Below are 12,595 nucleotides of genomic sequence, written 5' to 3' on the forward strand. Positions count from 1 at the left end.
CGCAGGCTCAGCGGTCATGGTTCACAGGCCCAGCCGCTCCGCGGCACGTGGGATCTTCCCGGACCGGGGCACGACGAACCCGTGTCCCCTGCATCGGCAGGCGGACTCTCAACCACTGCGCCACCAGGGAAGCCCAAAAAGTAGAATAATTTTAATAAAAATGTTCCCTGATTTAAAATGTTTATAAGATAGGAACCTGAATTCCACTCCATCTGACCTGACATCATCCTTTTTGATGACAGCTTTGAGTGTGTCTCCCATTTGTGGGCCTGGGAGGCAGTAAAAAGTACCATTTACTGAACTTTGTTGTTCAACAAATAGGCATTGTTGTGGAGTACTTTACCCAGACTGTCTCACCCCCAGCAACCCTTGCAGGAGACACTGTTGTCCTTGTTTTATAGAGGAGAGACTGAGGCTTAGAGAGGTAAAGTAACCTGTCCAAAGTTACATAGCTCGTAAGCAGCAGAACAAGAATTCAAATCCTGGTCATTGGATTCCGGAGCCAGGGCTCTTGGCCACCCCAGCAGCATTCATCTTGGGTTGAGGGAGGAGGGCAGTGATGTTTGTCAGAAATACACGCTCAGCCTCAACCCTCATCTGAGCTGATGAACAGACTCCAGGCCAGGCTGCCTGGCTCTGCATCCTAGCTCTGCCACTTATTAGCTGGGTGACTTTATTTAACTTCTGTGTGCCTAAGCTTCCTCATCTGTAAGACAAGGACAGAAATAGTTTCTACCTTATTGTGGGGATTAAATGAGTTAATATTGTAAAGTGCTTAGAACACTGCCTGGCACATAATACGCACTATATAGGTGTTTGTTAAATTAAAAAAAAAACCAAGTAGAGAAAATACCACCTTTTGTGATTTGGCTCTGAAGAACGTTGACTGTGCCTGCTTAACTTGGCCATATAGTCCATTTCTCTAGAGCATAGATTTTTTTTTAAAAAGCCCTTCATGCTGTGAAAGCCTCAGATGCATTACCACATTTAAAGAGACTATCAGGGACTTCCCTGGTGGCGCAGTTGTTAAGACTCTGCCTGCCAACGCAGGGAACGTGGGTTTGAGCCCTGGTCCAGGAAGATCCCACGTCGCGGAGCAACTAAGGGCGCGTGCAACTACTGAAGCCCGCATGCCTAGATCCTGTGCTCTGCAACGAGAAGCCGCCGCAACTAGAGAAAGCCAGCACACAGCAACAAAGACCCAACGCAGCCAAAAATAAATAATTTTATTTAAAAAAAAAAAAAAAAGACTCGAACTGAAGAGGTTGCTGGTTACTCACCTATGGAGAGTCTTATCTCAGCAGTGCCTGAGGGCAGGGGTGGAGCCTTAGCTGGTCAGGACACATAAGTGGATGCTGGAGCCTCCATCAGCAAGACAAGAAATCTTATACTTGTGACGCTGAGCAGCTTTCTAACTCTGCTTATGTGGGGAGAATGCACTGACGATATACTGAAGGCGTCACATGCTATACTTCGTTACAGCTATTTCTTACTGTAAATTTTTAAAAGTGGTTTTGATATATTTTCGCTTCTGCCCTCAGGGAGAGAAGGTGCTAATAATTGTGCTGACACGGGCGTTTATAGTCCATGTGACATTTTTCTCATAGCAGGTTCACCATCAATGTCTGTTACATGCACAAAAGAATGGTTTGTTGACTAGGCTGGCATTGGGGGTGTCTGCCTGAGGGAATGGTGTTTCAGGGCTGGGTTTTGCTGAGCACAGAGTTGTCCTCTTAGCGGACAGACAGACTCAGTCTTTGGACAGCCCTACTGCCAGCCAGCACTGCCAGCCCACTGGCCCCCTTCAGCTCCTGCAGTTGTTATCAGGGTTACATGAGCTTGCTGTGTGAATGAGGAGAAACAGAAAAACAGTCACAGACTATTTAAAAATATATATTTATTAAAATATATTTCTTTTTAAATTCTCAAAGCTTCAGACCATCTTTCATCTAGCCCACGAGGTACTTGAATGTAGACATTACAGTATACAGCAGTTATTTTCTCTCCCTGGGTCTGTTCTTTCCTTTTCTTGAAAGTGAAAAGGTTCACATATCTGAAGAGCCCCACCTAAATCTACTAGTGCAATGCTTTGGTTTGACTGCTTATTGCATCTTCAGTCAGTACCCCCTGTGGCTTACTCAGTATTTTAAATGGATGAGTCATGTTTCCCTACCAGATCATTATGGGTGAGCAGGAAGTAATAAATAAAGAACATTTGTACTGAATATTATTCAGTGCAGTTCTTGGTTTTGCATAGAAGGAGGATCAGGATAAGAGGGGAGAATTAAGGCCATGAAGAGCTCCCTGACACCTAAAGCCATTAAAGTATCATCTTCCTGCAGGCAGTGCTGTCTGATGGGAGGAGCTCACTCTATTTGGAGGATAGGTCAAAGCCTTGCTGACAGTCCTGCTTTTCTGCCTTTAGTCTGCTGTCACTCCCCCCGCCCCAAGAAAGGGAAACAGGTCCTGCAGATGCTGCCATCATCATGAAATCTGCCCCCCGGGTTCTGGTCTCTCTGTCCACCCTCTGGTCACAGCACCCTTCTTAAGGCACAGAAACACTATGCTTGGGCCCTCTGCAGCCTGGCTGAGGAGCTACAGTGGCCTCAACTCCAGGGAGCAAGTGCTGGCTTCAGGTGAAAGTTTCCAGGAGCTGGGGATGCCGTGAGAACAGCCAACAGAAGAAAAAGGAGACGTGGGGCTGGAAGTTCAATGTCTGAAAGGAGGGGCCCCAGCTCTCTCCAGCCCCCAGAGCCTGCACAGCTGTCACCAGCTAAGTCATGCTGAGAAGTGGATAGGCTAGGTAGTAGCCCACACCTGAGCCCAGGACCACGCCAAAGAAAATCCAGGTGTTGTAGGACATAACAGCCAGCATCATGAAGTAGCCGATGACCACCTGAGCAACATGAAGTAGAGACTGGCCGAAGTGACACAAGAACCACCTGGATAAAAAGGAGAGCCAAGTTAATGTTGGTAATGAGCTGGAAGCTAGGAGTTGGTGTCAGGGAGTAGAAAGAGCAACTGAGTTACAGGACTAGCTTATTTATAACTTGTATGCTCAACCCAGGAGAGATTTCTTTTTAAAGAGACATATCAGAAAACAGTGATTGAGAGGGGAAGAGGGACCTGTTTAAGGAGTTTAGGATAATCACTTCTCCACCACATTTAGCTCTGAGCTTCCTGGTATCCAGGGCAAAAAGGAAAAATGAGATATGTAATCTGTCACATCTGACAAGGGATAATACAAAATCATCAGTAAGGCAGATTTTTTTTTTTCCTGAATCTACTGTGAGACGCAGTATTACAATGGAAAGAGCATGGACTTTGTTGACAGATTAATTCCTAGCTCTGCCACTTACTAACTGTGGCTTAGCACAAATGTCTTAACCTATATGAACTTAAATTTCCTCATCAGTAAAACAGGTAAGAAAATACGTCCCTTGCAGCAGGGTTATGACTATTTGAGCCACTCATGTAAGAAACAGGCCCGTTAAGCACAGCTGGAGCTGCAGAGAGCAGAAGGGGGATCCTAAGTGGCTGTCCTATCAGAACAGGAAGGGAAGAAAGGAGAGAGAGGCCACCCCCACCTCCACCACCAAGCTGGATACGTTGCTGACAGCAATTCTTATTTGTGTGGGGACAGCCACAGGTCCCATCTTGGGTTTGGAAGCCTTAGTGACCTACGGAAGCCTGCTGAGATTTGGGGGAGGGCTGGGTGGACACCCCTGTTGCTAGACTGAGGCCTGCACCAGAGTCCTGAAGATTGGAGCCTCCCACGTGGCTGTTCAGAGAGCTCCAGCCTGGGCATTAGGAGACCTGGGCTCTAGCTCACATCACTACTTACTAACCGTAAGCACTTCAGCAAGTCCTGGTCCTTCCCTGGGCCTCAATTTCCTTTCTGGGAAGTGGGGCTAAGTGTCCTGTGGGCCCAGGATAGCTCTCAGGGTGAATGTGAGGACTCTGCCTTCCCCCCTCCCAACCCCCGCCGTCCCGAGCCTGTTACCTGAGGCGGGTTCTGCTGACTTGTGGGGAGTCTGAGCTTGAAGAATTCTGGTCTGTGTCTTCAATGAGCTGCTGGCTGGTGGAGATGGACAGGCTTGTCAGGGCCTGGTGGAGCAGCCTGGCTTTGCCAACCTTGATGCCTTCATACAACACAGCCAGGAGCAAGACGACCAACACCGAAAGGGCCACGCCTGTCAAAGGAGGCTGGGTTACAGAGGCCCAGCCAGGCAAGCACTGCTCCTCTTCTGGCAGCTTCCCCGGGGAACTGGCACAGGAGGCAAAAGGGTACCTCCCCCAGCCACTGTGAATCCATTCCTTCTCCCTCCCTCTCTCATCTTCTTCCCCACCCTTGCTGGGCTCAGAACTTCCTGTCGCTTTCCCCTTCCAGCCCTTTCTTGATGGGGGTGGCCTACTGGAGTGTGGCTTTGAGATCATGAAGGGAAGCTGCCCGGCAAAGCCGGTGCCGGTGGGCGGGGGGGCGCGGATCGGCGGGAGCATGGTGAGGGGCTTGGTGGAGGGAGAAGCCATCTGTGCCCCCACTGCTCCAGCTGCGCCCCAGCAGGCAGCCCAAGTCTCTGTGCTGACTTCTTGTTAAGGAAGAAGCATGTATAGCAAGTTCCTGTTTACGTGTGCATATACAGAAAAGTCTGGAAGGAAGGAGATACGATGAAGGAGTCATAATTATCTTAGCAAATTAGGATACAGTTTTTTATCTTCTGTTCACCGAATTTCCCTAAGTTTCTACTGTGTACTACTTTTGTAATAGTGGGAAGAAACCAGCTATTTTACAGAAAACATTAAGTGCTTACTAGAACTGCTGTGTAAAATTAACTGCTAATTGCTACTTCTCTTTTACAAGTGGAGGGATACTAAGTGGTCCAGCTATAGTATTCTGGGGGGCCTCCAGGAGGAAATCATCTGCAAAAGATGCAGGTTTTTGAAATATAAAATTACAGGTAATTGCATGCACATGGTACAAATTCAAACAGTACAAAAGGGTATACAGTGAAAAGTAAGTATTCTTCCCAGCCTAGTCTCCCAAAACTCCAATGCCCCTGTCTAAAGCAGCCTCTGTGTATATAGCTTTCCAGGGATACTCAATGTATATATAAACCTCTGTCTAAATGACAGCACCCTATCTGTGCATACTCTTCAGCACCTGACATTGTCATCCAACTGTACATCGTGCATGAGTTCCCCTTATTTCACACAGATCTCCCTTATTCTCTGGCTTCGTAACACCTGTGATAGATTAGATTCTCCAAAGATGGCTACCTCACTGTATCTCACCCCACATGTTCATCTTACAATGTCAACACTCCCGCCATCAAGTGCTGTGGTCCACGTTCCCTCCCCTTTAGCCTGAGAAGACCTCTGTGACTGCCTCAAGCAGTAAAGGTGGAAGTGATGTTCTCTGATTTCCAAGGCTAGGTCTTAAAAACTAGGCATGAGTTTTTGTGGGGTTTTTTTGTTTTTTTTAACCTTGTTCTCTTTCTTTTTTTCCCCCCTACCTTTTTCTCTTGGGACACTCCTTCACTCTTGGAACCTAGCCGCCCTGCCACAAGGACCTCAGCTAACAACACCTGCTGAGAGTCCCAGCTTACAACCAGCACCAATCAGTAGACATGAGAGTAAGTTTTCAAGATGACTCCAGTTCCAGCCACTGTCTGATTATACCTGCATGAGAGACTTTGAGTGAGGCCTGCTTAGCTGAGCCCAGTCAACTCAGAACCTTGAGAAAGAATAAAATGACTGCTGTTGTTTTAAGCCACTAGGTCTACCCCACAGTAGATTACTGGAGTGGTAACACATTGTAGGGAGGGCCATAGTTTATTTGATCAGTACCTGCAATGATGGACATTTGGGCTGCTTCCAGTCTATTTTTATTTATTTTATTTTTTTGAATGAATAAATTAAGAACTAAGAATTGACACTTCCAAACACTGCAGTCTTTAAAATTGTTTTAAATGGACCTCGGCTGTGTAGAACTGGATAATTCATAATCTTTGCCTTTGCCACTATCATCACTGACGTAAGAACAATCCTCTTGTAGTCCTTGTATTTTACAATCTCTTGTAGTCACTTGTATTTTAAAATCTGCCTAGCAAGCTATAATTAACAAAATCACATGTACTATTTCAAAATAACTGTTGAGAAACATGTATTATTTCTATTAACAGATGTAATAACAGACTTCAATGCACTAAGTAACTGAATAAAGCTACTCAGCTAGGAAATAACATATCCTACTCCATTTCTAATGCCTGTGTTCCTTCTACTAATGTTACAATGCCTTTCATAGTCCATTCCCAGGTTTTAGAGATCCTGGTAGGTGGCTGATGTGTATTGAATATTGTGATCAATGCAATTTCCATCCATAGGTTGCCAGCAGAGATTATAAAACCAGAAAGTAAAAATGGCGACACGTGGAAGAACACAAATATGAATCGGGTCTAAAGGTATATAGGAGGAGAAAGTAGAAAGAGCTAGAAGGATTGGAGAGAATGGGCAAATGGGAGATGTGGGCTCCTAACAAGAGATAACTGGATCATGGGAGTGAAAGCTCTCATCTCACCAGTCTATTTTTTAAATGCAAGTACTTAAGTGGAAATATAACTCCATCATGAATTAGTGCCCGACTCTGCCTTTTCAAGTTAAAGGAATACTCTTCTCATCTGAGGTCAACGGCTGCAGCAGCTGCTCTGGGCTTCTGATCTGATGTTGGACAGTGAACTCTGTATAAGGGAGGTGCTAAGAGGTAACAAGAGGCTTTGATCTAGTTCTGGCTCTGATGCTTACTTACTCTGTGTGACCCTGGACGAGACTTTTCCCCTCTCTGGGCTTCAGTCCCCTCCCCTGTAATAGAGGGGAAAGCTGCACCTCCTAGCCTTTCTCTGGGCCTTTGTGAGCATCAGTGAGATAACAGAGCCCTTTGCAATCTGAAGGGCACTGGTTCCAAATGGAATTATAAGTGCAAAGTTCCCGCTCAATGTCTATGCAAGAGGAGGCAGGATTGCTAAAATGTCCACCGAGAATAACAATAACGAGAACCCAGGTTCCCACTGCCTGGAGGTACAAGGCTTCCCAATTCTTACCTGCAGGACTGTGGACACTCCAGAAATCAAAGAGAAGCACTACCTCATCTGAGAAGATGAAATGCATCTGAAAGAGAAGGGACTGCATCACAGGGGGCTTAGGGCAGTGGAAACTGTGTTCCCTAATGCTCTCCACCAACCTCTTGTAAAGGCCCAGGAGAATGAGGTCACTGGACTTAAGTGCTGTAAGGGCCATTAGGGGTCATCAGGGCCAAATGAGGCCAGACAAGGCAGGGACTTGCCCAGGGTCCCACAGTGGGTCAGCAGTACAGCTGTAGTTGAGCTGGCCCTGTTCCAGGTAGAAGTAAGGTGTTGGTGGGGAGTTGCCCATCCTCACTGGGCCAACTGGGTCACAGTACTCTCAGGTCATGCTGAGATGACTCCCCTGTGCCCTCCAAAGCCAATGGGAGAAGCACTAGACTGAGGAATGACTACCTCTTCTTACCCCCTGGGCCCCAGCTGTTCTGCTCCAGCAGTGTTTATCATGAAAGGGCCCAGGGACAGCTGTCTTCAGTCTGTACCGCCCACCTGTTGGCTTGAAATTCACTGAACCTTTGCTGAGCCCAATTGTGTGCCCAACATTATGGACAAAGGTTAATGTCTCTGCCCTTGATGAACGCACAGTCTTATAGAAAGAATGAAGGTAGAAGCAATGCGTGCACAGCATCTGTCTGAAGGCTCTTCTCAAAAAGCAGCTGGTCCACCCTGTGTTCAGGGTGGCATCAAGGGCTTTTCATATATTATCTCATTTCACCATAGTCTTCTGTGTGACAGGGCCAATTAGATCCAGCTTACAGGAAGGAAAATGGGGAACCAGGCTCTGAAAAGTTAAGTAATTTGCTGAAGGTCACAAAGCTAACAAGTTGGCAGAACTGGGATTCAGACTCGAGCCTAGTTAGATGCCAAAGCCCTATCCATCTATGCTGCCTCTTAATGACCAAGAAAGGAGAACAAGATGGGAACTGAATGGTGATTCTAAATGCCCGTACCAGGCTTAATGACTATGTTGGGCAAGGTTAAAGCCAGAGAGATCAATCAGTTCACCCTCTCAAGGAACAGAAGTTTCCCTCTTGTCACAACATAAGACCTCAGCCAGCAGAAGCAGCTCTAGAAACACTGTCAGTGCTCACCCAGCTGAGGAGATCCTGGCTGAGTTGGGGTCAGTTGGTGGAAGACTTTGCCTTCAAAGACAATGGCCAAATATTAGAATCCTCAAACGCCAGAGCTAGAAGTGTCCTCAGAAAGTTGTTTTTTTTTAATTGAGATATAATTGACAAATATTAGTTTCAGGTGTACAACATGATTCGATATATGTATATATTGCAAAATGATAACCACAAGAAGTCTAGTTAACATCCATCAAGACAGTTACAATTTTTCTTTCTTGTGATGAAAACTTTGAAGATCTACTCTCAGCAACTTTCAAATATACAGTATTATTAACTAGTCACCATGGTGTTACATTACATCTCCAGGACTTAATTATTTTCTCAGAGAATTTTTAGTCCCCTGGTTTTTACTTTTTTTCCACAGGACACCAGCAAATAAAATCTTCCTTGTAACTCCACTATATAAAACGCAGGGCTCTGGGTGAAGAGGGGAGAGACATGGGAGCTCTGCTGAAATTCAGTGTGGAAAACATTGATCTAGTCCAATTCTAGTCCCTTTCTAACCCCTTCTCATTTGCAGATGGGGAAAAGGAGTCCCAATAGGGGAATGGATTTGTCCGAGACCTCATAAGACGAAAATGGAAACCTAGGCAGTCTTGTAAAAATCATGTTGAATAATTTTAAAATAAAAGTAGCTTTTTATCTCCCTAGTATGAAAGTGATACTGGCTCAATGTAGAAAGCTGAAACAATACCAAAAAGAAAGTAAAACTCATTTTGAGTCCTACTACCTAGGGACATCCCGTGTTAAGATTTCAAAGAGAATATCAGTTGAGGTGGCAAAATGTTCACAAAAGATTAATATGCAAAAACAAACGGGTACAAATAATCCTGTGAAATTCCATTTATACTGGAGGTGCGCTCATTCAATTTCAGAAGCCTCTGGCACCATCTCTGCAGGTGGGGTGGAGGGAGGTGTGGCGCCTAAAGGCGCCTACCCCTTCTCTGAGTTCATGTGATAAAGCAGTTGGCATGACTGGAATGTCCCCTGTGGCTAATTAATCAGAGAGGTTCCATAACTGGGTTCCTTCTGTCATCCTTGGGCCTGAGCCAGCTATCTCTGGGGCCCCAAACAGTTTTTGCAATAGACCTGAACACCCACCAAACAGTACAATTAATTCAATCAATAAGCATTGCTGTGCTGGGGCTGCAGGTGCTGGAGATAGAGAAATGAGACAAGTCCTTGGCCCCCAAGGAGCAGGCATCTGTTAGGGGAGAGGGAGTGTACAGATATTACAACGGGGTGTATGTATTCAGCAAGGAGGAGAGGCACAGGGGAGCCAGCTGGGGTACTGGGGATGAAGACCCCTGGGGGACACCTAACCCATCCAGTGAGGCAGGTGGCTAGGACATCTTCTGAAGCAGGAGGCAGCTAGGGGAAGATGGACAGTCCAGTATTTCCAAGCTGAAAGTGTCCATACAGAGTGTCCACCCCACTGGGGAGTAAGGAGCCAGGGAGGGACAAAGACTCACCTCTCTTGCCTTTTCACAACAGACAAAGATTCAAATCAGCACACCCTGACTTGGAGCTGCAGTTTTCAGTTAAATAGTCCCGTGGTCAGATATGCAAGGGGCGGGCCTCTCATCCCGTTTCACTGCTTAGGATAAATCCGGGCCTCCAGTAGCTGAGTTATCTGCGCCTTGTTCAGGGCCCCACCCTGCTAGGGAGGGGCTGTGGTGAAGAAGAGAGCAATCATGGGACTTGCTTTCTTCTTTATTTTCTCATTTGGGGTTACTTACACTTTTGCCCTCAGTTATAACCCGAAGAGTTTAGGGGAAGATTAAGGTCGCTGTCCTGCCGCTGACTGGGGATTTTTTTTTTTTTTTTTTTTTTAATTATTTGGCCGCGCAGAGTGGCATGTGGGATCTCAGTTCCCCGGCCAGGGACGGAACCCACGTCCTCCGCATTGGAAGCGCAGAGTCTCAACCACTGGACCACCAGGGAAGTCCCTGGGTAACTTTTCGCTCTTCCCATCCGTTTCCCCTTTTAGAGGACCGGCAGGAGGTGGGTGTGTGCGTTTGACTAAATGACGTGCATTGGCTTCCTGAATCTTCAATTCTACGACATTCTTCATGGGATGAAGAAAATTGTGTATATGATTTATTCAAAGACCAAAGAGGTTTGCAAGCTGTCATTCTCTCCAGCCCAGGTGAACTCTACCAAGAAAACTAGTTTATCTGAAACGCTATTTCTAACCCAAGTGTAGGGAAGATGGAAAGTAGCTGGCTCTGGGTTTTTTTTCCCCAAAAGAATCAGACCACGAATTTGCCAAGACAGGGAACCGGCCCGGGGGTGTGTGCGCGCTCGGCCTCAGGCTGAAATGCTCCGGGCATTCCCTCTTCGTGGGAGCCTTCCCAGAATCTCTCCCAAGTCACTGCGCCCAGAGCTGGGGACCCTCAACTCCGTCTTCACCCACCGCGCCCCGACCCTCAGCTGCCCCACAGCTGCGCGTAATGACTGCTTGTCGAGCCGGACTGACTCCCAGCAGGAGGGACAAATAAAAAGGAAACCCCAAAGACGCGGCCGGCTCTGCCTCTCGCGTGCCCCTAGCCCTGTTCCCGCGGTTGACAAGTCTGCCAACACACCCCCTCACCGGCCCTCGGCCAGGGGCGGCGGGCACCTCGGGATGCCAGAGGTCGGCTGCTCCTGGGACCCCGCCCCAGCGCCCACCCCGCGTCCGCTCCTCTCGGCGGCGCCCGGACTCACCGCCATGGTGAGCAGGCTGGGCGGCCAGGGGCCGGGGCCGCGTCTGCTCGCTCGGGTCTCCGGGATCCAAGTCCCGCCCGCAGCCGCCGGGATCGCAGCAGAGGCCGCGCGGTCACGTGGTCGGGGCGAGGCGCGCGCGGGCGCCTGGGAGTTGTGGTCCCCACGGCGCGCCCCACTCAGCGCGTCCTCGGGCGCACCCACGTGCCGGACCCCCTGCCGAGCCCCAGGTCCCAAGCCAAGCGGGTCGCTGGGCCAGAGCCGCCAGCACAGCGGACTCCCTCCTGCCTTCCGTTTGGCCCCTTTCTGTTTTGCACTTGACTTCGCAATTATCATAAAAAGATTTATTGCTTGTTATAATAAACCGTACGAAGCTTAACACATGTTGAGTTATATATTGAAGAGTCCATCCTATGGACTTAATAGAAACAAATTAGAAGTAAATTAAAGAAATTATGCCCTAGGCTTTTAATGTAGCCATTCTTTTTTTTTCTTTTCCAATCTGATAAGTGAAAAGCAATACACAGTTGTAAATTTAATTTGTATTGCTTTGATTACTAGGATGGGAAACTTTTTTCTTATTGGTATTTCTACTTTTCTGTATTGTTTGTCCATTTCATCCATCCAGTTTTTTGGGGGAAGTTTTATAGGGGATGAGGGACTTTTAACAGTATTTAATTTAAAATATATTTAGTATCCTAAATATATTTAGAAGAACTCTTTGCCAGTCCTTCTATGAGGAAAGTGGCTTCTTAGAGAAACCTTTCCAGAGACCTTGAACCTTACTAGCAGACCTTGAACCTGGAGTGTGACCTCAGTTCAAATCCTGAGCCAGCAAGAACTGGCTATGGGACCTCCAGCAAATGGCTTTATATTTTGAGCCTTGGTTTCCTGGTCAGTCAGTAAAATGGAAAGAATAGTAGAATCTATGTCATAGAGGTATTGTAAGGCTTAAATGAAGTCTCGTGTGTTAAATTATCAGCATAGAACCTGGCAGTGGGAGCTTGCTCAAAAAATTATAGCCATTGTCATCGTTAGCAGCAAATATTTCTGTTCTGTTGTAACTGAGTAGGACCCTATGGGGCCTTCCAGGGACAGACCCCTCCCAGCATGTCCTCTGCCTACCTCTTCTTTGTAGAAAAGCTGTAGTCTCTTAAGCCTCCCCTGACTCAAGAATTAGTGATTGAAAGGGTGAACATTTAGTGACAAAAATAGCAGTTGGGCCAGGAGAAACAGGTAAGAATTTAAACAGTAAATCAGCCATGTGGCAGTCACAGAATCTTTTTAATTCCTCCCTGAAGTACCTAGATAACAGTATCTGATGCAAATTTCCTGAGTTGTTTTACCCCAACTAACGGAAGAAGTTGACTACTAGGTGATCATGAGCATGGAACCCCCAGACCCACTGGAGCCTGAGGATTAATAATGTTGACCCTGTGACACCAACCTGTTACCTCACCATCAACCAATCAGAGAATTGTGCACCAGCTGATCACACACCCTGCGATGCCCCTCCCTCACCTTGCCTTTAAAAATGCTTCCCTGAAGCCCATTGGGGATTTTGGGTCTTTTGATCATGAGTTGCCCTGTTCTTCTTGCTCGGCCCTGCAATAAACTTATGTCTGC

General features: G+C 47.1%; 1 protein-coding gene across 9 annotated transcripts; it reads right to left on the reverse strand.

Moving 5' to 3' along the window:
* Nucleotides 1-1,170: 1,170 nt before the first annotated feature.
* On the reverse strand, nt 1,171-11,083 carry SLC31A2 (solute carrier family 31 member 2). Of its 9 annotated transcripts, none has more exons than XM_032635972.1 (7): nt 10,973-11,073; nt 9,739-9,937; nt 8,228-8,278; nt 7,098-7,164; nt 4,416-4,649; nt 4,004-4,193; nt 1,171-2,942 (listed from the first exon to the last, which is right to left on the reverse strand). In XM_032635972.1, exons 5-7 carry the CDS (start codon nt 4,528-4,530, stop codon nt 2,774-2,776), a joined length of 474 nt encoding a protein of 157 aa, XP_032491863.1. In that variant the 5' UTR covers nt 4,531-4,649; nt 7,098-7,164; nt 8,228-8,278; nt 9,739-9,937; nt 10,973-11,073; the 3' UTR covers nt 1,171-2,773. The 9 variants fall into 9 exon arrangements, with proteins under 9 accessions (XP_032491863.1, XP_032491864.1, XP_032491865.1 ...); XM_032635973.1 differs by having other exon boundaries at nt 8,228-8,322; XM_032635974.1 differs by having other exon boundaries at nt 9,739-11,041.
* Nucleotides 11,084-12,595: the final 1,512 nt, after the last annotated feature.

This window comes from Phocoena sinus, chromosome 6 (genome assembly GCF_008692025.1).
Source record: "Phocoena sinus isolate mPhoSin1 chromosome 6, mPhoSin1.pri, whole genome shotgun sequence".
Taxonomy (NCBI): Eukaryota; Metazoa; Chordata; class Mammalia; order Artiodactyla; family Phocoenidae; genus Phocoena; species Phocoena sinus.

Bases quoted from the DNA above. Each gene is read 5' to 3' on its own strand.
- SLC31A2 (XM_032635972.1), bottom strand. From the start codon at position 4,530: ATGGCTTCTCCCTCCACCAAGCCCCTCACCATGCTCCCGCCGATCCGC. The intron at 4,194-4,415 runs GTAGGCCACCCC...CTCCTTTGACAG, and splicing joins GATCTCAAAGCCACACTCCA to GCGTGGCCCTTTCGGTGTTG. The intron at 2,943-4,003 runs GTAACAGGCTCG...CTTTTTATCCAG, and splicing joins GTCAGCAGAACCCGCCTCAG to GTGGTTCTTGTGTCACTTCG.